General features: G+C 54.1%; 1 protein-coding gene across 7 annotated transcripts in view; it reads right to left on the bottom strand.

Annotated features, from left to right (window-relative positions):
* KCNN2 (potassium calcium-activated channel subfamily N member 2) overlaps positions 1-23763 on the bottom strand; it is a 319374-nt gene that overhangs the window by 67743 nt on the left and 227868 nt on the right. For 6 of the 7 annotated variants that reach the window (XM_089334806.1, XM_089334803.1, XM_051834539.3 and 3 more), the window contains one exon: positions 3547-3965. In XM_089334806.1, the coding sequence (XP_089190932.1) occupies positions 3547-3965 (419 nt within the window). Of the gene's footprint in view, positions 1-3546; positions 3966-23406; positions 23625-23763 lie in introns of those variants that run through there. The other variant, XM_070076013.2, reaches the window with a different exon arrangement.

Below are 23763 nucleotides of genomic sequence, written 5' to 3'. Positions count from 1 at the left end.
ACGATTTTGTGTGTGTTTACATCTCTGTGTCTTAGAGCTCACAACCTCGAGATCATGTGCCCCAAAGCACCAAGTTCAATGAGAATGCAAACGTGGGGACCGTGCCGTCACAATCCTGGTTGATGATAACTTTCTTTGACACGTTTGTGCAATTATAAAACGTCTCTTCCTCAAGGAGGAAGCTTATCCAGCCATCCAATTTGCAAATGAAGAACTGGCCTGCAGTCACTCAGCCCCCAACCCTGCACCGATGGGACAGAATCCCAGTGTCCCCACCAGAGTCCAGCCCTGAGCAGGCCTCCTTCCCATAGCTGCTAGCTTCAGACTCCTACCCCTGCATGAGATGGGTGTCTTCACCCTCCATGGCCTCTCTGCAGGGGGGCCTCCCTCTGACACCCTGAGCAAGTTCAAAACACAAGACCCGCCCCGGCCTGCCTCAGGTGTCTTGTGATGATTGGCCAACCTAGCTCAGGTGACCTGTTTGGGAATAGGGAAATCGTGGCAGCTGCAGGACACTGGGGCTATTTTATAGGTGCATGGGAAACAGGTGCACAGAGACCCCACCCCCACCCCCACCCCCTGCCACGCAGGCCTGCCACAGGTAAACCAGGGCTTTACCCCCGCCCCCCCCACCACTGTGATGTGTGGTTTTTAAACCACAGCTGATCTTTATAAACGAAGTAGGTCAATCTAGGTTTTCCATTTTTATTCTTCAAACTTTATAGACACACCTATTACAGAAAATACCACAGACCTCTAAATACCAAGACTGCTAGGAAACAACACAGCACCATAAGAGGTCTATTCTTTAAAAAGCAAACTTCAGTCCCTCAAATGCCATATTCATGTATAGAAAAAAGCAGTCACTCAGAAGTTTTGGTAAAAACAGGTGAAATTAATGAACCTGCTGCTGGCCTTAGACCCCTTAAAACACCATAAATAATTTTAAAACATACAATAGCAGCACAAACCCATACAGGCAACAAGAGATGAGGCCCTGGTGATGGAAGCCAGAGAAGCAATCAACCGGTGGTCGCTGACTTACCTGAGCCCAGACAGCGGCTGAGCCGGGAGACCAGGAAGCGAGTGCGCATTTCAGGCAGAGCAGCCGGTGAGGCCACATCGGCACACAGAAGCCAGAAAAACCAACTTTGCACACATCCAAAATACATACGGAAAAAAAGATGTCAAAAAGTACCCCTGACTTCCCCAGAGAATAATGCTATTTAGAAGGAAAAGCATTAATGGTCAAAAATCAGGTGCATCCGTTAGGGTGCAGAGCTGAAGCCCAGTCCCAGCAGAAAGTGTGGGAGATAAAACCGAGGCTACCTGTCCATACTCAGAAAAGGCGGGGACAGAAAACAACAAAACCAGTAAGAAAACTACAAACTAGTGTGGCTGGGCCGTTACTCGGCCAACAGAAAACAGGACCAATGCAAAACAAAGACCCCAGAACTGAAGGACGGAACTCCAGGGCTGAATGGGCTGCATGCCCACTACCATGCATGAAAGCAGGTCCATGCACAATTCTAGAATACCAATCCTGGGAGCACCCAGAGGTCAAAAAAGGTCCAAAAACAAGAGAGGCACCCGACTGCACCGTGAGACCACAGGACACGAAGCTTCCAGTATTCCAGAGGATGGTGATTTCCACTCTGCAGCTGCTTGTTTCTTATTTTTGAAAATTTATTTATTTGAGAGGGAGTCAGAGATAGAGACAGAGATCTTCCAACCACCAATTCACTTTCCATGCCCACAGTAAGTAGGGCGGGGCCAGGACAGAGTCAGGAGCCCAGGACTCAATCCAGCTCTCCCATGTGGACACAGGGACCCCAGCACTTGGCTGACACTGCTGCTTCCAAGGGTCTGAAGAGGCAAGAAGCTGGAACCATGCAGAGTGGGGAACTGAACCCAGGCACACCCATTTGGGACAAGGACATCTTAACAGCTTAGCTAAATGCCCACCCGCGAGCTGGATTTTTATACCCAGCTGGATTATCCAGTAAGCACAGGGAAGAGTAAAGATGACCATATGCACGTGAGGTCTCAAAAACTCTCTCACATACAACTGCGTGTCAGGAACCCTCGGAAGTTAGATTCTGCCTGACACAGGAGTGAATGAAGGAGAGGGAGAAACAGGGTCCAGGGAAGGGGGGCACAACACACGAGCAGAGCCAGGAAACCCCCCGCACGACAGAGCAGCAGGCATGGGGTCCGGGGGTGCTTCTGCAAGGTGAAGCTGATAGGGTCCCAGTGAGCAGAGAAGGGAATAGAGCCCACACAGTGAGGGAGAAAGAACTTAGACTGTTCATGGGTAAGTGTGCAGAAAGCTCAAAGGAGGTAACAATTCTCGAGGAAACAGAAAGACCCCCAGGGAAGGAATAACCACCATCATGTATGGAACTCCCACTACAAATGCACTCCTCCATGTGCTCACAACAACCCAAGTGCAGACTGCAGATTCCCAGGGCCGTGGCAAAGACGTGTGCAGTGTAAGAGGAAGTAAACCAAAACCTCAATATCCAAACACGACGCCAATGGCGGAGCCCCAGGCAGAGAAACCCAGGCACAGTTACATGAACCATTTTACTTAGGAACATAAAAAACAAAGTTCATGCAGCAGCCCAGAGAGGCTTCAGGACCGCTCCTGGGAGGCTGGAACGGGCTGGCAGCACGGCCGCTCTGCCTCTGCTCTCAGCAGCCCATGGCCAGGTTCCTTTATTCTTTACAGCACACGAGTTCGACCTTGACTTTGGCAAACTACATTTAGAAAAGGATGCTACAAAGACCAGCATCCGCACATTCCAGCATCCCAGAAACGTGCACGCTGGCGCTGTTTCTCCACTGCTCTCTTGCCCTTGGATTTCCTCAGCCAGGTCCCGCGAGTGCACGCCCCGTCCCACTCTGACGCAGCACCTGCGTTTGTCATCAGTCCCTTTTTGTCTGTCAGACGGCATGGCGGCCAGCACTGGTGCTGCCACTGGTCAGTTTCCACTCGCTGAGCACCTCCTGAAACGTGAGAGCGTGCGTCTCACTTCACACCACCGACAGCACAACCCACACCCTCCTCTCACGTCCGACTGCTCAAAGCTTGGGAGACGCTAGCACACACCCACCTCCTCAGGGGAGGGCTCGACCATCAAGCAACCATGCTCAAGAGTCTGCAGATCCCAGACACCGGGAGCCAACACTTCCCTACCAGGTTTCGGCATCAACAACCATCGACACCTGGACCAGCCAGGCACAGAAACAACGCCTGTGACCCCCTAACTGGTGTTTCAGGTAGAAACATTGTGCACAACCACCAGCTCTACACACAGTGCACAGAGGAAGCCTCTGCTGAAGACGGATCCAATGAGAGAGAGAAAACACACACGAGCGCAATGGCACCTGCTCCACGCCAACACCTGCAGCCAAGCTGGTCACAGCCACTGCCAGGGATCCCAGCAGAGAATGCAAAGTCTTCCAGTGCAAGACGCCGTGCACCCCCAGCCTACCACGCCTCCTCTCCCCAGCTCCGGAAGACAGGAAAAGAAACGGACTTACCTCTCACAAGCACGGACCGTCCACGCGGCAATTATCCACAGCGAGATACTAAAGACCAGGAGCACAGTTCCTGGGCATATCGTCATCAACGTCTTCATAACAAAGCGAGTATTGAAGTTTATCTTATTGAGGGCCCCGATGCTTCTGGACGACGCGTCGGTGAACAGTTTGCTATGCAGGAGCATGACTCTGGCAATCAGGTAGAGTCTCAAAAACATCGGGATGGACAGAATGATATCCACGTCGGCGGTGGTGGTGGAGGGGGCGTAGGAGAAGGCGAGCCGGGCCGTCCACGTGAACGTGTAGTTCCCAGGGATGGGGTGGATAGCACACACCAGTATTTCCAAGCAGATGAAGAAAATGCGCTCGTAGGTCATCGCTATTCTCCAGTCATCTGCTCCGTTGTCCACCATGAACAACTGCAAAAGTAAAGCAGGAAGTCAGCCTCAGTGCGGCAGGCACGGTCCACATGCGCCATGCAGGGTCTCGGACACACACGGGGCATGTGCACCAGCACGCAAGCGCGAGGCCACCCTTTCAGACGCTGGCTGCGTGCGCCACTCTTAGTGGGGAGTCTTTGGTAAAAACTAAAGTTGGAAACTGGCTACCAAGGAGCTCAAGTGGATTTTGGAGGCCACATTCCTAGACAAGCCTGCAGGTGACATCACCAGGCCTGCCGGTGACATCACCAGGCCTGCAGGTGACACCACCAAGTCCATGTGTGGCATTACCAGGCCTGCCGGTGACATCACCGAGTTTATGTGTGACATCATTGGGCCTGCAGGTGACATCACCAGGCTGCCGGTGACATCACCGAGTCTATGTGTGACATCATTGGGCCTGCCGGTGACATCACCAGGCCTGCACGTGACATCACCAGGCCTGCACGTGACATCACCAAGTCCATGTGTGACATCAGCAGGCCTGCAGGTGACATCAGCAGGCCTGCAGGTGACATCACCGAGTCTATGTGTGACATCACCAGGCCTGCAGATGACATCACCGAGTCTATGTGTGACGTCATCGGGCCTGCAGGTGACATCACACTCACACAGAACGGGCTCGGGGCTGCCAGTAAGGACACCTGCCTCTGAGAAGTCAGGCTGCACTTGTTGCAAACACCACTCTAACCCTGTGTGAGTCTGCATTTGAAGCCGCCCCCTGCTCTGTGCACATTCTCAGCCCGGTCTCCCGCAGTCACTCATTCCCCGGAGGACAGCAGCTCGCAAGCGGTGCCCCTGGGAACCTACTCTTGGTTTCAGAGGAAACCCCCAGGGGCCACAGGCAAGCGTGGCGGTGAGGCTCCATGCAGCTTCCCCACTGCTGCGCTGCTGTCTCTTTTCTTCCATTCTCCTACAGCCTTCCCTTCAATTATTAATTTGTTTTCAAACTTACTTTCTTTAATCAAGGCTCCTTTTTCCTATTCCTGTCATTCCTCACAGCACAGTCAAGGAAAAACAAACCAGAGAGACAGAGTGAGAGAAAGCAAACAAAAAACAGTGAAAGGGGCAGAAATGCGTGTCTCTGCTTCTCCCTGGCTTCCAGCGCCTGGAGACCAACCGGTAGTGGCTTTTCTCAGACGCCCAGCCGGCTGCCAGGCTGGGCGTCCCACGCATCAGGAGACCCGTGTGCCCAGAAAGCCCCCAGGCTGCCTACTGAGACAGGAGTCACGGCGCTGCTTCTGCTTGGCAGCCCCCGTGGGAGAAGGCGCAGGATAAAAGCCACCGGCTGAGAACCACACCTTCTCAGGCCGGGATCCCAGTCAGACAGAGGCAGGGCGGGTTTCCCTCTGCCTGGGTCTTTGTCTTCCAGAGTCCAGAAAGGAATTCTGCACTACTCAGAGGGTTAAAATGCCCCTTCTTAATTAGCCTGCAATTCGCAGGCGGGACATTATTCAAACTAGGAGCTGCCATCAGTGTCCCTGTGCCCAGAGAGGAATCTCAGGATGGGAAATGGCCTCCTCTTTCTGCTATCAAAAAGACATCTAAATGCTGAGAAATTAGGCGCGACAATGCCCTGGTTTAGCTGTACCTTTATCATAACCTTTCATCTGGGCTCCTGACATGAGTAGGCTGACAACAAAACTCCTTGTCCAGTTTCAGGAGTGGCTCATGGGCACAGCAGGCCGGGGCTGTGGAAATCCCACTGGCCCTCTTCGCCTGCGATGACCCCCAGCACGGAGGACTTCAGGGGAGACACAGGAAACATGCTGGAGGCCTAAGGATGGACGCCTTTGAACCTCTGCACTGGGCTGCTCACTGGGGAGGGGCTCCAGTTCTTAAGAAGGGGACATCAGAACGGCCACATCCCTCTGGCCAGGGAAGGTTCTCTGTCGGGACAAACTCAATGCTCTCTTTGGAAACTGCCGCCACGAGTCACGAAAGCAAGACAGGGCTGCTCCTTCAACTCCCATTCCCACTTCTGCCCCAGCTGGTGTCACCCAGCTCAGTCACTACTGTCTTCACCAGGCTGGGCTCCGACGGACCCTTCAGTTTGCAGAAACCGAGTCCAGGTGCACAGGGTGAGTGCAGCCAGGCCTCCGAGCTGCCTGGGCCGTACAGGGAACCTGAGCAGGGTTCTGCTCCCCACGCCCTGCTGGGCGGCAGCGGTGTGGGTGCAAGCTGCTGCCACCCCTCCCATCCTTGAAGTGCAGTGGGGCCCACAGAGGCGCCACACACCCCAGCAGCGCGGGCCTCCCCCGCGCTCCGCAGGAGCCACAGATGCAGCTGCACCGTGCCCTCCCTCCTCACCTGCCCCCGTGCCCGCCTCGCTTGTCTGCAGCAGTCCATCCCCACGTGAGAGCCGTGGGCCTGGGCACAGCTCCCAAGCGAGGTCCAATCCCTGCCGCTACGCAGCACAAGGAAAGTGTGCGAGCCCCGAGCGCAATGGGGCTACCCTAGGCGGCCTTCGCTCTCCTCTCCATCACCACTCGCGCAGAGACCCCAAAGACAAGACGTCGCAGTCCAGAGATCCGTCCCTGCGCTCCCTTTCTTGCCAGCCGGCCGTCCTTTCCAAGATGCAGTGTGGCTGCTCCTAGGAGTCGCCTCCTCCACCCTCCCTTGGAGGAGCCCCCACTCTGGACCTCTCCTGCCATCCTCTAATGACTTCCCTAAAATCTCAGTCGCGCCAGGCCACAATCACCAACACAGAGACCATCCAAAGGCTCCCCTTGAAGGGCGCCCTCCCCCTAGGCCCGCAGCAGGCGGGCTCTGTGCAGCCTGGCTTAAGCTGCCTCCCCACCCTCACGCCCTCTGCCTCTCCCTGTCATCCCGCATGGTCATGGTCGCAAGTTCCTGAGCACCCAGCCCTCCTCAGGCTTCTGCGTCCTGGAACGTCCCATTCCCCAGCCTGGGAGTCCATCCAGATCCAACATCATCTCTTGAGGGGGCGTCCAGGGCCACACAGATCCGACCTCTCCCCCACCCCAGCCCCACACTCTGCCTCATGCCTGGGTGCACCTCTTACTGCCACAGCCCTGGAGACCTGCAGATTTCTCCGCCAGACCCTCAGCCCACCTGTCTGTGGGCTCCTGCCCACCGGAAACCACGTCTACCATGCCAGGACAATCGAAGCTTGTTTATGGAACTGCCAGGTGACTTCTCACCTGACAACAACCACCCAATCACCGCCTGAGTCCCAGTGACACTGAGGAGGACCCTGGAGGGCGCAAACACCGAAAGCCAATGCAAGTTAAATCCATGAGATTTTCCAAACATGTAAAGGACATATTCTACTAAGTCACAAGTTATCATAGCAAGACTTTGCAATTCCATAGGAAAATCAGATGATTTTCCCTCAGAAACACACTGAAATAATTTCTGGTTTCATTTTGTTTTGCCACAGCTCATAACTCAATGTCAAGCTTGATGAAGAAATACTTTCTTTTACTCTCCACATAATCCCCACCTCTGATGCTACTTCCTCGCTCACTCCTCCACGCAATACCCAAGGTACTGAACACTCAGGGTGGGGCCAGCACGCACAGCAGGAGGCACAGCAGATGTAGGGTCTGTCCACTGAAACCAACTTTCACTGGGAAAGACAGACCAAGGCAGACTTAAAGCAATTTAATTAAGTAATTTTGTCTGTGGACATAGCTATGCAGGAAACAGAGACAAAACAGAGAAGAATAAATGAGAGATGACAGCCAGATGTGGCCATTGGGCAGACAGCAGAGAAGCATCATTTAAGCAAGACCTGGACCCAGAGACGAGCTGGTCTTATCAAGAGCCAGGGGAGAACAGCCCAGGCAGGGGAAGGAGCTCACGCACAGGCCCTGAGCTTTCTAAAGGGCTAGCAGGTGTCGAAATGAAGGGATGCCAGAGTGGCTGAACCTTAACCATCCAGGCGCAGACAGAAGAACAAACTGCCATCAGACGGCAGGACATGGCTAGTCACGGTCTCTAGACTGGATTCCATTGCCAGCCAGAGGAAAGATAGGAGCTGATTTAGACCCTGGGGGGCCCACCCTTGCTGGTGGGAGAGAGGCTGGTGTTGGGGGAGGACCCGCGGCAGGAAGACCCACAGCCCTTCACCGATGGGAGCAGCCCCGTGACCTGGCAGGTGTCTGGGACACGAAGTTTGGAGCCCTTGTCAGAACCTCTCGATGGATGCAGATGGGAGGGGCAGAAGAAAGAGAAGACCCTGGAGGCCACGGCATTTCCGCCCTGGAAAGTGGGGTGGGGCATGGGGGTGTGTGTGTGCCATCGCCTGAGCATTCAGGCCTGGGGCACAGGGCCGGGCCACCACATGAGCACGGATGCCAATCTCAGAGAAGTGGGGCAGTCGAGATAGATCTGCAAGCCATCAGTCCAAGAACACTTCAAAGGGTTCACAGCAAAGAGAAATAAAAACACCTCCGAAAGCCACGCACAGCTTTGTCCTGAAGCTCGTTTTCCATGAGCGTATCGAGGAGACTGCCTGAGACTGAAGAAGAAACAGGAGAAGCAGCCGCATGGTGCGCAGGCCGTACCTGGAGGGCAGCTGGGAGGAGGTGTCCAGGAGCCTGGGAGCTGCAGCAGCACCATGGGCTGGCCTGGGCACTGCGGGGAGCTCGCCAGGTACAAAGCAGAGGGCTGCGCTGAGCAGGCTGAGGTACAGTGTCGCCCCGCGTTCTGCACAGCAGAGAGCACTGACCATCGCCAGTGTTCAACAGCCCTCTGCACGCCAAGCGCTGAAAGCCGGCGGCAGAACTGTCCCCATGGCCTTCTGAGGAGTCACCGTAACCCGCGTCAACGTGATCTGTGTCAAGCTCGATTTAAGGGAGTAGTCAGAGGCCTGATATTAATCCATCTGCCCAATGTCAGAAAGACTAACATTGGGAAGAGAAGGAAGACTGCAGGGCAAAGTCCCACGGCTTCCTCCAGCAGGCACTCTCGGCCCAAAACCAGGGCTTAGGGGCCGGCACCATGGTACAGGGGATAAACCCACCGCCTGCAGTGCCAGCATCCCATATGGACGCCAGTTCAAGTCCCGGCTGCTCCACTTCCCATCCAGCTCTTTGCTAAGGCCTGGGAAAGCAGTAGAGGATGGCCCAAGGCCTCGGGCCCCTGCACCTGCTTGGGAGACCTGGAAGAAGCTCCTGGCTCCTGCTTTCAGATTGGCGCAGCTCCAGCTACTGTGGCTAATTGGGGAGTGAATCAGTAGGTGGAAGATCTCTCTCTCTCTCTCTCTGCCTCTCCTTCTCTGTGTAACTCTTTCAAATAATCAAATAAATCTTAAAAAAAAAAAAAAAAAAAAAACCAGAAAGCAAGTACTACACAATGGGCATTTGGCACAGTGGTCAGGCTGCTGCTTGGGCCGCCTGCAGTCTACCCTGGAGTGGCTGGATTCACGTCCTGGCTCTGCACCTGGTTCCAGCCTCCTGCTAATGTGCACCCTGCAAGGTGGCAGGCAATGGCTCAAGTCTGAGTGTGCCACCCACATGGGAGACCAGGACTGACTTCCAGGCTCCTGGCTTCTGCCTGGCAATGGCCCTGGCTCTTGTGGGCATTTGAATGCAAACCAGTGAACAGGAGACATCTCCATTTGTTTGTTTTTCTTTGTGTATTTCTCCCTTTCACTCTACTTTTCATACATGAAAATAATTTAAAAATAATACTGCCAACGTTAGGTCATGGACAAGGAAATAAAAGTGGCTCCCAAACCTATAGAAAACCTAGTGGCCGACATTGTCTCACAGTGGATTCAACTATTGCCTGGGATGCTGACCTCCCCTGTAAGAGTTCTGGTTCGAGTCCTGGCTGCTCCACTTCCAATCCAGCTTCCTGCTAATGCACTTGGGAAAGCAGTGAAAGATGCTCCAAATACTTGGGCCCCTACCACCCACGTGGAAGACCCAATGGAGCTCCTGACTCCAGCCTGGCAGCCGGTCATTGCAGGTGGCTGGAGGGCAAACCAGCGATGGAAGCATTTTTTCTCCCTCTCTCTCTGTTTCTGTTACTCTGCTGGTCAAACAGATAAATCTATTTTTTTTCTTAAGAAAACAAGGGCATCCAAGAAGTCCTGGATTTTAATAAAGCCAAGTACGGGTGCCCGTCCATAGCATCACATGACAAAACGGCACAGCTGGGTGCAGCCCCGTCAAAGGGGAGCACTCACACTTGTGCTCGGTGTGCAGGAAGGACCTCTGCAACAGCACCCCAGAAATGAAGGGGCGTGGCTGAGGGTGGAGCCATAAACCAAGAGGAACTTTCAATTGCACATCATTAATCCTCTCTGCTCTGGAACCGTGTGAATACATACAGCTAGCTGAAGACAAGGACCAGGGCAAATGGTTGCTCAAAGAGACAGAGAGGTAGGATGAGAATAGATGAGGTCCTTAAGCATCCAAGTGCTTCCTAACAAATGCTCCACGTGTGCAAAACCGTAGAGTGCCAACTAGAATCAAACCCACGAGTCCAATTTATACCGAAAATGTTCTGCTGACTAAAGCAAACTCTTGAGCCATTACATAACGTAAGTGTTTTGAACAGCAAAGGACAAGAGTCAATAAGATATCCTTGTTAACTTTTAAACCCAGTATTCAATAAGCCCAAGCTGTTTTCCCCCACTCACTCATGGGAAGCTTCTGGTGGTAAGGGTGTCTGATACACAGATGAGCGAGCCAAGACGGACGTGGAGTTAAGTTTTTATCTAAGCACGTGGCTGGGGGAGGCAGGTGCCGAGGCGATGCAGAGCTGGGAGCAGGAGTCCCGCCTGGAAGAGTGGCCCAGACAGACGACTGCACATGTTCAGCTGAGAGGCGCTCCCCTCCGCAGAAACCAGCTTGTGAAGGGAATCAAGCAGAGAAAGCCGCTGCTGACGACAGCCAGGTGAGGAGGGCCAGACCTCCCTCCCACCGCAGCCCGGCCCGGGCAGCCAGGCAGGGCGGGGGAAGCCTGCCCAATGCCCTCACCTGGGTTTCCTTCACCACCCTTGGCCCAGAACCACAGGAGGAAGCAAACGGGAAAACTTCGGGCACAAGCCCTGAGGTCTGAGCAAAACGTGCAGAAACCAGCCAGGTGGACACTGGCCATCCCTCACCGCCCGGCCTGGGCCTTTCCTCCGCTGGGAGCCTCATGCCCATCCTGGCAGCCCTGCATGCTCACGCCGCCCTGAAACTCCCCTGCTTCCAAGATGAAGGCTTGAAAAGCAAGGCAGTGATGAGTTCATCAACGAACCGCCAACTCCTCTCTGGGAGAAGAGGGTGGAGAAAAAAACCTGCTGGGGCCCAGGAAACCAAGGCCCAGCTCCGAGATGACCCAGTTACATATTGGCACATACTATTGCATACTGCTACATACTGTGCTCATATTATTATATGTTGCTAATGCATATGGTTACACGTTGTTAACACAGCACTTATGTATTGTTAACTACTGTTAATATAGATTGTTACACATTGTTATATGACCTCAGGAAACCTTTAGAGTTGCTGACCTTATCTACAATCTGCAAATGGAAACATGTTACCAACTGCCTCTTAAGGTGGCTGTCATGATAAAGTCACATGTTTCTTTAATAATAATAGTAAAATAATAATAATAAAAAGACCTGCTGTGTTGCAAGGGCAGATTCCACTTGGCCAGAAGTGCATGCCCTCCTCTGGTAGGCCGAGCTTCCCTGAAAATGCTCCTTATCCGTATTTCCAGTCTGTCACAGGCAGTCTGACACAGGGTCTAACTGGGCACCGTGCCCACCCTTCTCGTTCGCCCTCCCCCACTTCCCAGACCCCCATGTCGCCATGTGGGGCCATGTGAACTGACACAGGTACGACCTCAAGTGAGAGGTGGAGGTGGAGGAGGGGGGCAGAGCGACCCCACAAATAAAGGACAGAATCTCACGGACCCTCAAGAGGGGCAGGTGCCTCAGTGAAATGATGACTTGTGGTCAGAAAATGAGAACACAGGACAGCTGTCACATCAGAGCAGAGCCAGCACAGAGCAGGTCACTATGACTCCTGCTGCACCTGCTCCAGAAGGAACTCTTGCTTTGGCTACAACAGGGAGAGGCTGAGAGTGTCCTCTCCTGCTTAGACAAGAGCTTTATCTACAGACCAGAACCCTGAAATTGCCCACTGGGATCCACACCAGGCAAGGTTACGAGTCCACGCTCTGCCTGATGGGAATCTTAACCCTGTTTCCCGTGGCTTCTGGCACCTGGGCCTGGCCTTCCGTGGCCATGTGGACTATACTCTGACAGCTGCACCCTGACAGCTGTACTCTGACAGCTGTGCTCCCGGCCCTGTACTCTGACAGCTGTACTCTGACAGCTGTGCTCCCAGCTCTGTGCTCTGACAGCTGTACCCTGACAGTTGTACTCTGACAGCTGTACTCCCGGCCCTGTGCTCTGACAGCTGTGCTCCCGGCTCTGTGCTCTGACAGCTGTACTCCCAGCCCTGTGCTCTGACAGCTGTGCTCCCGACCCTGTGCTCTGACAGGTGTACTCCCGGCTCTGTGATCTGACAGCTGTGCTCCCGGCTCTGTGCTCTGACAGCTGTACCCTGACAGCTGAACTCTGACAGCTGTACCCTGACAGCTGTGCTCCCGGCTCTGTACCCTGACAGCTGTGCTCCTGGCTCTGTACTCTGACAGCTGTACTCCTGGCCCTGTACTCTGACAGCTGTACTCCCAGCCCTGTGCTCTGACAGCTGTGCTCCCGGCTCTGTGCTCTGACAGCTGTACTCCCGGCTCTGTGCTCTGACAGCTGTGCTCAGGTAGAAGAGGAAGGGCAGGGCATGAAGGCCCATTGCCGCCAAGGCCACTGGAAAGGACAAGAACCAAGACAAGAGGCAACGAGGAGTCAGGCTTCCTCCATGGCAGCTTGTTACTACTTTTTGATCGACGTACTTATTTTAACTGTCTACAAACGCTGGTTAGGATCCTCGCATCATTTCTGGAAGTTGATGAGGAACCAGTCATAACTACAATTAACGTGATGAATCTCAAATAGTTAAGTAAAAGCCAACAACTCATTTGACTCCAGAAACTTGGTATGAAATGGTCAGAACTGTGCTTTCACTGGAAGCATTATATTATGGCCCCATAGCTGGAATGCACTCCCATCTCCTTACTTTAAGCACTGACAAAGCTAGATCCATGCCAGTGCACCCCTCGTGTATTATCTGCCTTTATTAGAGTCCAATTAAAGCACAAGAAATTCAAAGATTTTGTCATGGTCACAGCAGGAGTAACAGAAAATCCTGAAGCTGAAGTTCAAGTCCACAGCACTCACCTTTGATGGGGGCACTGGGCAGCACTGGAAAGCTGCAAGCAAACCAAATACTTAGCAAAGCAAATCAACGCTTACCCGCCAAGGGTCACTCCGATTTCTACGTCACAGCTTCACCCCCCAACCTCAGCTCAGCACGTGCATCTCCAGCGGAAGCAAATGTTTAAATAGACCTGCACATGACACTCAACGCCTTCTAGCAGAAATAGATGCCATCCTATTTTAGGCTTCCTCCAAGTCCCGTATTCCTCACCCTGGAACTTTAACCTGCTTTCCGCATGCATTTGAGACAACAGAAGCTGTGTTAGAGTGCACTTCCCTCACTGCCAGTCTACAGGGCTGGGCGCGGCTCCAGCTTGTTCCATGTGCTAACGCACGTGAAACTCACAGGAGCTCCTGGAGCTCTGAGTTCTTCCTGCTCCATCTCAGGGAGAGGGAAGGAGGCTCAGCAGCGAAGGAGCCAACCAGGGCAGCACGGGGCCGAGATATGGGCTAGGAATCCAACCCAAGCAAGCCGGCCTCAGGACCTGCGCTCACGTAAGGTGTTCTGCTACTTACCACATACGAGCCAGCCACAGCTGGGATGAACCCAGAGATGATGTGGATGACATCAACTGCCACCAAGTATTCCTGACCAGCTGGGGTGCACAGAATGCAGCGTTCAGCAGACACACAATGCGGAGACAACCATGGGTGGAAGGGGAAAGGTACTACACTTAGTTATAGCACGTACTGGCAAAGGGACAAGCACGCACAAACACACACACTGAAAAGCAGGTGCCAGGTCTCCAAAAAATCCAACGGTGGTCTGAACTCATTTAATTCAAGACTAAACAATTTTACCTCCCTCACGCACCAAAGGATCTCACTGGGTCACAATACAGCCTCTAGTGTGGGTCCCTACTGGATCACAGGCCCCAGTGTGGGTCCCCACTGGATCACAGCCTCCAGTATGGGTCCTCACTGGATCACAGCCTCCAGTGTGGGTCCTCACTGGATCATAGCACAGCCCCCAGGGTGGGATCCCTGTGGATCACAGCACCCAGTGGGATCCTCACTGGATCACAGCAGCCAGTGTCGGTCCCTACCGGATCTCAGCCCCCAGTGTAGAATCCCAGTGGATCACGGCACAGCACCCAGTGTGCTGCGTTTCCAACAACAGTGCTGACCTCTACTAAGGTGGGGGAGAGGTAACCCACCCTCTTTTTGAAAGCATGTGTGTATACGATCTAGTATACCTATACTTAAATTATAGCTTCAGACTATTAACATAAAAACAGATACAGAATACCTGATTGTAATCTGCAAAGTACTGCAAGAACACAAGGGTCAGCTGAGGTCACACGAGGTGAACACTTTTCAGGAGGACAAAGTGAAGACGGGACAGCACAGCCTGCTAAGGGGCATCCTGCAGCAAAGGAGAGAGCAGCCAGGAGGAGGGAGCCGGGAGCAGAGCGGACAGTGCGCTGGCAGGTCCACGTAGGAGCTGCTCAGCTGAGTGTCAGTGATGAAATCAGCAGCAGGAGGAGACCAAACAAGGGAGGAGGAGGTCCTGGACATGCAAGTCCGGGGGCACAGGAAGTGGCCCGAGTGGCAGCCCCGCCCCCGAAGGCGGCTGCCTTAGGTAGCGGAAGGGAAGATGCTTATCAACACGAAACCTCGCACACGCACATACGCGCCAAAGGCTAAGGCTACAGACTGTATGCCCTCCGCACCATAGGGAAAGAGCGGAATTAAGTTTTCACACCACCTAAAATAAGAAAGGAAAAAGAGGCACTGGAACAATGTAACGGTTGTCATCGACAATGGACACCGGCAAACTCCACGCAAAGTACAGCGCGGAGTAATAAAAAGAAAGTTGTGAGCAGGTGCAGCAGGGAGTCTGTGAGGAATGGAAGCTGCATGTTGTTTACAAATACAACAGTAACTACTGTGCAGCTAATGGCTCAGCTAGAAGGACACACACAAACTTCTGAAGGGCAGGTGCTTCCGCAGACGGAAGGCATTTGGCTGTGACATCTTCTCCTCTGATCCAAGAGACACAGGCGCACAGCATGAGAGCCTCTAGGACCACTGGGCCTGAAAGGCCAGGGAGTCCGGCTGCTGAGGTCCCCCCTGCCACGCGCTGGCTGCTGTGCCATGGCTGAAACCAGCAAGGAAGTTGTCAAGAGAACAAAGTCACCTGAATGACGCTCAGTCTTGGCAATGGGGACTCATCCCAGAAATCTGTGATGCAAGAGCCAGAAGCCTAGGAACAAACCACAAGGAAGACGCTTTAATTGGTTTTAAAAAAAAATTCTTGGAGCTGCCGCCGTAGCACAGGTTAAGCCACCGCCTGCAATGCTGGCATCCCATGCGGGTGCCAGCTTCAGTCCAGGGGCTCCACTTCCCATCTAATGTTCCCAGGAAAGCAGCAGAAGATGGCCCAAGTCCTTGGGTCCCTGTATCCATGTGGGAGACCCGGATGGAGTTCCAAGCTCCTGGCTTTGGCCTGGCCCAGCCCTGGCCATTGCAGCCACTTGTGGGAGTGAGCTAGTGGATGGAAGACCTCTGTTTCTCTCCCTTTAGCTCTGCCTTCCAGATAAATAAAATAAATCTTGTTTTAAAAAATAAGAGTCCCCCTCAACACTATGCTCCAGACAGGCAGGGTCAGTGCAGCCCTGTGCAACACCCGCCCCACACCTCGGACTGACGCAGGGAGTGCGAGAGCTCCGTGCCTGCTCCGTGACACTTGCCCTGGTGACTGCACAGCCGCACCAGAGACGTGCCTCAATGACGCGGTCGGACCTGAACTGCAGTTGCGACAGGCATTCCAGGAGCGCACAGCTCCAGCCCAGACTCCTGGCACCGCGGCCTCCGCACAGTCACCAGCTCTCGTCCCCCCCGACTCCACTCTCGTGGAGGACTGAGCACTGGCCCGCATCCCATCCCTGTGGTCTCAGACGCAGAAGTCGAAAGGGAACGTGGTTTATGGAACAATTAATTATGGATAAGATGGTTCAGCCACAGTCCCCTGGAAATGCTGCACTGAACGGGAGGAAGCCACCGAGAAACCCAAGGGAACTGCTTCTCTCACACGCCGTAAAGTAAGCCCAACGTGTGCACACCCCAAGTTCTCCAGGAGCGGGTGCTTCATTTCCTAACATGGGGTGCCACTTCTCTGGTCCACCCCAGATGACATCACACCTGACAGCAAAGGATCTGTGACGTCACAGACGGGGATGTGACATGGCCTTGCGGCTCACGGGCTGAAGAAGAAGCACACGCAGACGAGAGGAGACCGCGTGTGCACAAGACCCCACGCACAGGGCTTGCTCCCAGGGGCTGTCCCATACCTGCAGGTTATTTGCATACATAAAATTATTTTCTCCTCTCAAAGAACAGCCAGGCAGCCTGCAGCTAAGCTATTGTGACTTTAATTTATACTGCACAGTAAGTTCCCTCTTGAGTCCTGTCGGTGGTCTTCCGTCCAGAGCTGTGTCCGCTCCCAAGCACTAAGGGGGCACAGCCAGTGCTGTGCGCTTCCCCCTAAGACCGTGTGCACCCTCAGGCAGGCAGCCTTGCAGCACAGGGCTTGAGCGGGATCGCTTTCCCATCTTCACCACCGCTCTGAGAACCACAGAAAACTGCAGGAATGAGAGGAGGGTAAGAACACAGCATCCACACACGGGGAGCCCACGGGAGGAAGCAAAGGCAAACTCAAGCACAGGGGACACAAACTCGTTGCACAAAACCCAAGTACACACCTCTTCCACTAAGATCCCACATGGCTGAGTGCAGCTGCAGGCCTGGGAAAGCTGGAAAACACCTTTCTAAGGCTCGCATTCACTCTCTAACCTCATCTACGACTCAAGGAGATTCAAACATCGACAGAAAACTTCCCTGGACAAGTTTACAAGCCATGACCTCAAACACCCACAGCCGAGAGAGAAATTCTGACCATGGCAGGTGCAATCGCATGGGTTTGGAGAGCCCCCACCCAGGTGCTCACCCTGGGCAAGATCAGTTTCTAGGAATGGACAGTCACTGGAGCAGAGGCCCCCTGCCCATGTCTCATGGCAGACGGTCCAGGGGTGTAAATGTCGCTCACAGAACATAAGAACTGCTGGCTTCACAGAGGAAGACCAATCCTGCCAGTGACTGCGTCCCAGTAATCAGTATTCCACCCTAGCATCCGGAGAAAGAGGCATCAGGGTCAGGTGCTCCCGAGCGGAGCAACCCGAGCTTCCCCAGACTGGACACAGCAACACACACATAAACACAGCCAGGAGACACTGATGTGGTCAGCAGGCACACAGACACCAACATGTGCAAACACACAGCATGGAGATCCTAATGCAATCACACACTGACACGTGCAGACACAGCATGGAGATCCTAATGCAATCACACACCAACACGTGCACACACAGCATGGAGATACTAACTCAACCACACAGGCACACACCAACACGTGCACACACAGCATGGAGATCCTAATGCAATCACACAGGCACACACCAACACATGTGCACACACAGCATGGAGATCCTAATGCAATCACACACCAACACGTGCACACACAGCATGGAGATACTAACTCAACCACACAGGCACACACCAACACGTGCACACACAGCATGGAGATCCTAATGCAATCACACAGGCACACACCAACACATGTGCACACACAGCATGGAGATCCTAATGCAATCACACACCGACACGTGCACACACAGCATGGAGATCCTAATGCAATCACACACTGACATGTGCACACACGCATGGAGATCTAATGCAATCACACACACACCAACATGTGCAGACACAGCATGGAGATCCTAACTCAACCACACAGGCACACACCAACACGTGCACACACAGCATGGAGATCTAATGCGATCACCAGGCACACACCAACACACGTGCACACACAGCATGGAGATCTAATGCGATCACCAGGCACACACCAACACATGTGCACACACAGCATGGAGATCCTAATGTAATCACATACACACCAACACGTGCACACACAACATGGAGATCTAATGCAATCACACACACACACAACACACAACACGTGCACACACAGCATGGAGATCCTAACTCTATCACACACACACATCAACACGTGCACACACAACCACAACATGGAGATCCTAATGCAATCACACACACACACACACACACACACACCACACAACACGTGCACGCAGCATGGAGACTGCCCTCTGCAGCAGAGCAGTCCTCACACAGAGGCCTGCTCACTGATCCCTGCTGACCTGGGTTCAGGTTGGGGAGTATCAACCACAGACAGAAAGGGAGTGCATGCAGTAAACCTGTCTCTTGGTGCTGTGTCATGGCAAGGATCAGAGGCCGCCGCTTCCTCAGGTGTTCCCGAGTGTGGATGTCCCATTTAAGACATAACTGGGGAGCTGCAGAACACAGGCTAGCAGCCCCAGAAGGCACGGAAAACAGCAAGCAAGCATGTGCCAGGACTCCCGAGTGGCTGCCCACCATGCACTCGTTCTCAAAGCGGATTTCTGAACCAACATGAAAATACAGGAAACACCTAGGAGAGAACTTCCTCCTCACGGCCCACCTGCAACCACGGGGCAGCCTGCCATTCTCGGCAAGTTCAACTGTCCAGGTCCAAGAACATGACCTCATGTGTCCATGTTCAAAGGACTCTGCACCATGGGCAGAGAGCTCCTAGCCCAGCACCCAGCAAGGCCCCAGCCAGCACCATCGGGAAAGAGAGACAGGCGACAGGTGGGCATGGGCTCCTGCCCTGCCCCTCCCAGACTGGTTCCACAAATGCACCACACGGCAGACGGTGAGGAGACAGCTTGTGTTGCAGCCTGGGAGGCAAAAAGATGTGAAACCGCCTCTAATAAGGAAAAGCCGGCGCAGGAAACACTCAGGGAGGCCCGGGCACTCGGGGCTGCAGCACCAGGGGCACAGGAGGGAGGGCAGAGTGTGTGACGTCATCGGGGAGGATCCACTGCAGACATGCAGGGCTCTGCCTTGATAAACCTGCCCAGAAAGCCTTCACAGGAGGACCAGGCCCGGGAAAGAAGAGAGGCCACAGCGGGCTTGGGCACTGTGGTGCGGACTCCACCACACGTGAGAGCCTCAGTTCCAGGTCCTGCTCCGCTCGTGATCCAGCTCCCGGTAATGCGCACCCGGGGAGGCAGCCGGTGACGGCTCAGGTGCTTGGGCCCCTGTTGCCCACGTGGGAGGACCAGACTGAGCCCCAGGCCCTGACTTCAGCCTGGCCTGGTCCCTGCTGTGGTGGGTATTTGCATGGAAGCTCTCTCTCTCTCAAGAAAGAAAGAAAGTAAATAAATAAATAGGGAAACAGACCAAGGAGCAGGGCAGGAGAGGGCAGTCACAGTGGAAGATGCGGGATCATTTCGGGGGAAGGCGGATGTCCCCAGGATGAGGGTCCTGTCCCTTGTTCCAGCAGCAGACACACCTCACGCTGGCCTGCACCCCGCTAGTGCCCCTGGATTCTCATGGCCCCCCAGAATCTCCTGTGCCTCCCAGACTCAGCACCACAGAAGCTGCACAGATGCACCAATGTTTTCACCAAACTTTAGATCCAAACCCCAAGAGAAGTTCCTGTTGATACAATCACAAACAGACCTAAGGCTCTGCTATAATTTCAACCAACACCTGAGGATACTGCTGCTCATTTCACATCTAACTTTAACACTTAAAGTCATCCTGAAATACAAGTAATTTCGAAAGAAACTTCTTTAGTAACACAGGACATTATAGCAGAAATAAACATGAGTTTATTTAGTTTATTTACCCTAGACTAAGAAAACACATGGCAATTAAAGCATTATTGTGTATCTGGTTGTCAGAGAGCCTCCCTCAGGTAACTTACTCTACACACGTCTGCCACTGGCCTTGGGTAAACCGAGCCAGGAGCAGCGATGGCAAACACTGTCCTCACCTTGCCTGGCCTCACCCTGGTCCTTCACAGACCTGCTCTGGCTGCATCTGCAGAACCACCGCACGGCTTCGGTTTGCCGTCAGCTCCATTTCACAGAGGAAGGGAACAGGGCTGAGGCGTCAAAACCCTGTCCTCACGACAGCACAGGGCGGAGCCGAGATCTGGGGCCGGAGCTCTCCACGCGGCCCGGGCCACATCCCAGAAGCACACGAGGCCTCCCCTCTGGGGTCTAACCTGTGCTGTCCCCAAACCCTGTGGATAGCGACAGGCCCAGGAGATGGCACCCTGCTGCCTTCCCCACGGTGCCACCCATAACAGGGACCAGCCCCCACGGCTGCAAGAGGCCAGGACGATGCCTGTGTGTGATGCGCCCCAGGGCACTGGAGAGCACCCGGCAGCCGGGGCGCGTCCCCTGGGGTGAGGAGCAGGTGGGGAAATCCTGACGCAGGGCCTGGGAGTCCCAGAACACAGTGTGCGCTCCGGGAGTATTCCCAAAGGAGCCGAGGCTGGGGAGGCTGGAGGGGCGAGTTTTCTGAGTGCACCCGGCAACACCCAGGAGAGTACCAAGGAGGGAGGAGGGAGCCCCCAGGGTCACCCTAGAAACTCTTTCTCAAGGTCATATCTTGCTGTGTGTAAGAAAAAGGGAGAAATTCATTGATGCTCGGACCCCAAGGGGAAGGTCCCGGCCCTTCACGGCACTGGGAGAGGTGGACGCGTGGAGGAGGAGACAAGTTCACGGTGAGCTCGCAGTTGGAACACGCCCCACCGGGACCCAGCCCTGCCCTCCCACCCCGCCGCCTCCCAGTCCTGTTCCCCACTGGCTGAGTTTCGTCCCCACACAGCAGTGCATCCTTACGGGGTCCTGGCGAGGGGTCTGGCCCTGCTCCCACATCTGCACTGCAGAGAAGACCCCCTGCTGCCCAGGGTAGCCCTCCCCCCCCCCCCCAGCAGCTCTGCCCGTGGTCTCTGGAGGGCAGAGTCCTGACTGCATGCCCCTTTTCCCCGGGGGCTGGTCACACAGCCCTGCAAGGAGATGCTCCTGGGTGGTACACTGTTGATGGGATCTCTGCCCAGCATGACAAAGCCCCAGAGGGGCTCCTCCCAGGCGAAGCACAGACCAGGGCCAAAACTCAACAGTGGAAAACCAGGCAGAATTGTCTGGAAGGACAGAGCGTGTCAGACACGTACATGGTTGGGAGACAGAAGCTGTCAGGAGGAGGAGCTTCGTACATGAGCAAATCCACACCAGCCCACGCTTCCCAAGCAAGGCGACAGAAAAACTAGCTTTCATCCCCAGATACGGGCTTCCCTTTGCCCCAAAAAGCATATCAGCAGTTTCTGCTTCTATCACTACTGCTTGAATTTTAAATGCCTGTCCTAACACAATGTCATTAAATATCCTCTTTGATGTTGACATCTGAAAACAAATAGTGAGGTTCCTGATTAAAATACTAGTGGGAAGGAAGTAAATTCTAATTTCAATGCTTTTCAACAACAGCAGTAACACTTGTAACATTATCAGCTGGGGGGGGGGGGGGTTGAGAAGTAACCACTGCCCTAAGTAACTAAACTGATGCATCTTCAGCTACTGTCACCCCCAAGGACAGATTCCTGCTCTCTGACAGAGAACTGGCCCCAAGGTTGGGATGACTGACCTATGTGGAACATGACCCACAGCAGGTTTCCAGAAATCCGCACTTCTAGTCTGGAAATCCTTCAGCTAATCCCACACAAATGAAGTTCTCCCCGCCGGTTCTGCTCGATGGTGTCTAGCAGCACTGGATCCATCTTTGGCAAAGCATCAGACAGCCAGCATGAACGCCACAGCCATCGCTCCGGCCTCCTCACTGCTTTTAATATCTCCGTGACCTCCGACTTAGAAATAAACCCAACGCTAGGATATAATTTCTCTTGGCCTCTCTGTAACAAACAGTTTGGGGACCAGCCCCTGAGTGGATTTTGGCCCTCATGGCAGTCAATGCTATTCCAGGAAAAACAGTCCCCCAAAGCCACAACACACACACTGCAGTACTTGGTGCTGCTCCCCCAAATTCAGTGTGTCTGTGCCAAAGCGACCTCAAGTGCTGCACACGTGTCCCCGGAAAGCAAGGGGCTTCCTGACTACCTCGGTGACCAAACCTTAGAGGCTACACACTCATACTGCAATAGTCAGATCACCGGGAAGCACTCCCATCAACAGATGACCATTGCCAATCAATACAAGCCTGGGCAAAAACACTCAGAACATTCAAGAAAGCAAAGACCCCGTTCCTGACGTAGTGTGCAGGCTGCTAGCGCCTGTCCACACGACTCGGCATTGGCCTGCATCCCGACGTGCCCTGCGGTACAAAAGGCAAGGTCCGAAGCTCACGGGGCAGTGGCTCATGGTTCAAGGCTGGAGGCCGGCACAAGCACAGCTCGGCCCACGAGTGTTTTAAGAGAAGCAGGAGAGCACACGCAAGCTCCCAGACACAAAGCCAACCAACCACCAAGGCCGTCTCAAGATGGCAGGTGTCAGGCTTACGCAGGCAAGTCTTGACTGCTTCTCTCTGACCACCACCAGCCTTGTGCTTGGGGTGGCGGCACACCGCGCCAACTCCCACTGGAGGGAGTCCAGCCCAGGAAAGTCACAACTTGAGGAGAAAAGGCGCCTCCTCCACCCACCGCAGAGAGCTACAGTGGACAGTGAATGGCCCAGGCAGCAGAGCCAACCACACGGCCCACACCCGCCCTCCAGAACTTTCCATCATCCAATTACTGCTTCTGCTCACTCCAGAGCTTCTCCTGTAACCGCTCAGTCACCAGGGCCCTAATTAGCGGGCGAGCTGCCGTCACCTGCGATGCCTGCAGGAGTGAGCCGGGCCCTCTCGGAGCCACGCTTCCAGCCTCAACGCCTAAGGTGGTTTCGGGAGGAAACGGCCGTTTTGGTGAAAAGCGCAGCCGTAACATCTGTAATGTCATCGGGAGGATCTCAACATTCACTCCGGGATCCCGGATGGCAAACCTGTCGGCCACGGCCACCACCTCGCCCTGCGACAGACAACTCACTCCCAGCGGGCTCGGGCTGCTTCCGGGGCTGCTCCGCCTGCTTGTTTTGAAGGCTGTCCTTCCCAGAGATCAAAAGGTTTTATTTAAAAATACGTAGGCTGCGCACATGCACACACCCTAGATTAACAGATAACAAGCAGCGTTCAGATGCCCACCTTTCTTTTCTGATTCCTAAGTTTGCTAAGAAAAGGAAAAAAAATAGAAAAAACAAAAAAAAACTGAGTGATCCCCCAGGCCAGAGGGGCTGGGTTCTAATTCCTTCGCTTCCACACCAGCAAACGGCAAAGGAGCAAAGCACGGTGAGCAGCCGGCAGGTCCAGCCTCCGCGAGCTCTCGGCGCTCTGCGTGTGGTAACTCACGTAATCCTCATCTCCAGCTGAAGTCTCTCTGCTCCCCAAACACAGACAAGGCACCTCGAGTTCAGAGACAAGGCCACCTGGCCAAGGTCGCACAGCTAATTAGTAGCAGAGCTGGGACTCGGCCCAGACGGCCTGGCTCCAGGGGCACCGCGA

The sequence above is a fragment of the Oryctolagus cuniculus genome, chromosome 6, assembly GCF_051225735.1.
Source record: "Oryctolagus cuniculus isolate XC-2025 breed Fujian yellow rabbit chromosome 6, ASM5122573v1, whole genome shotgun sequence".
Classification (NCBI taxonomy): Eukaryota; Metazoa; Chordata; class Mammalia; order Lagomorpha; family Leporidae; genus Oryctolagus; species Oryctolagus cuniculus.
Note: the sequence above shows the minus strand (reverse complement) of the source record. Positions and strands in the feature narration are given on the sequence as shown.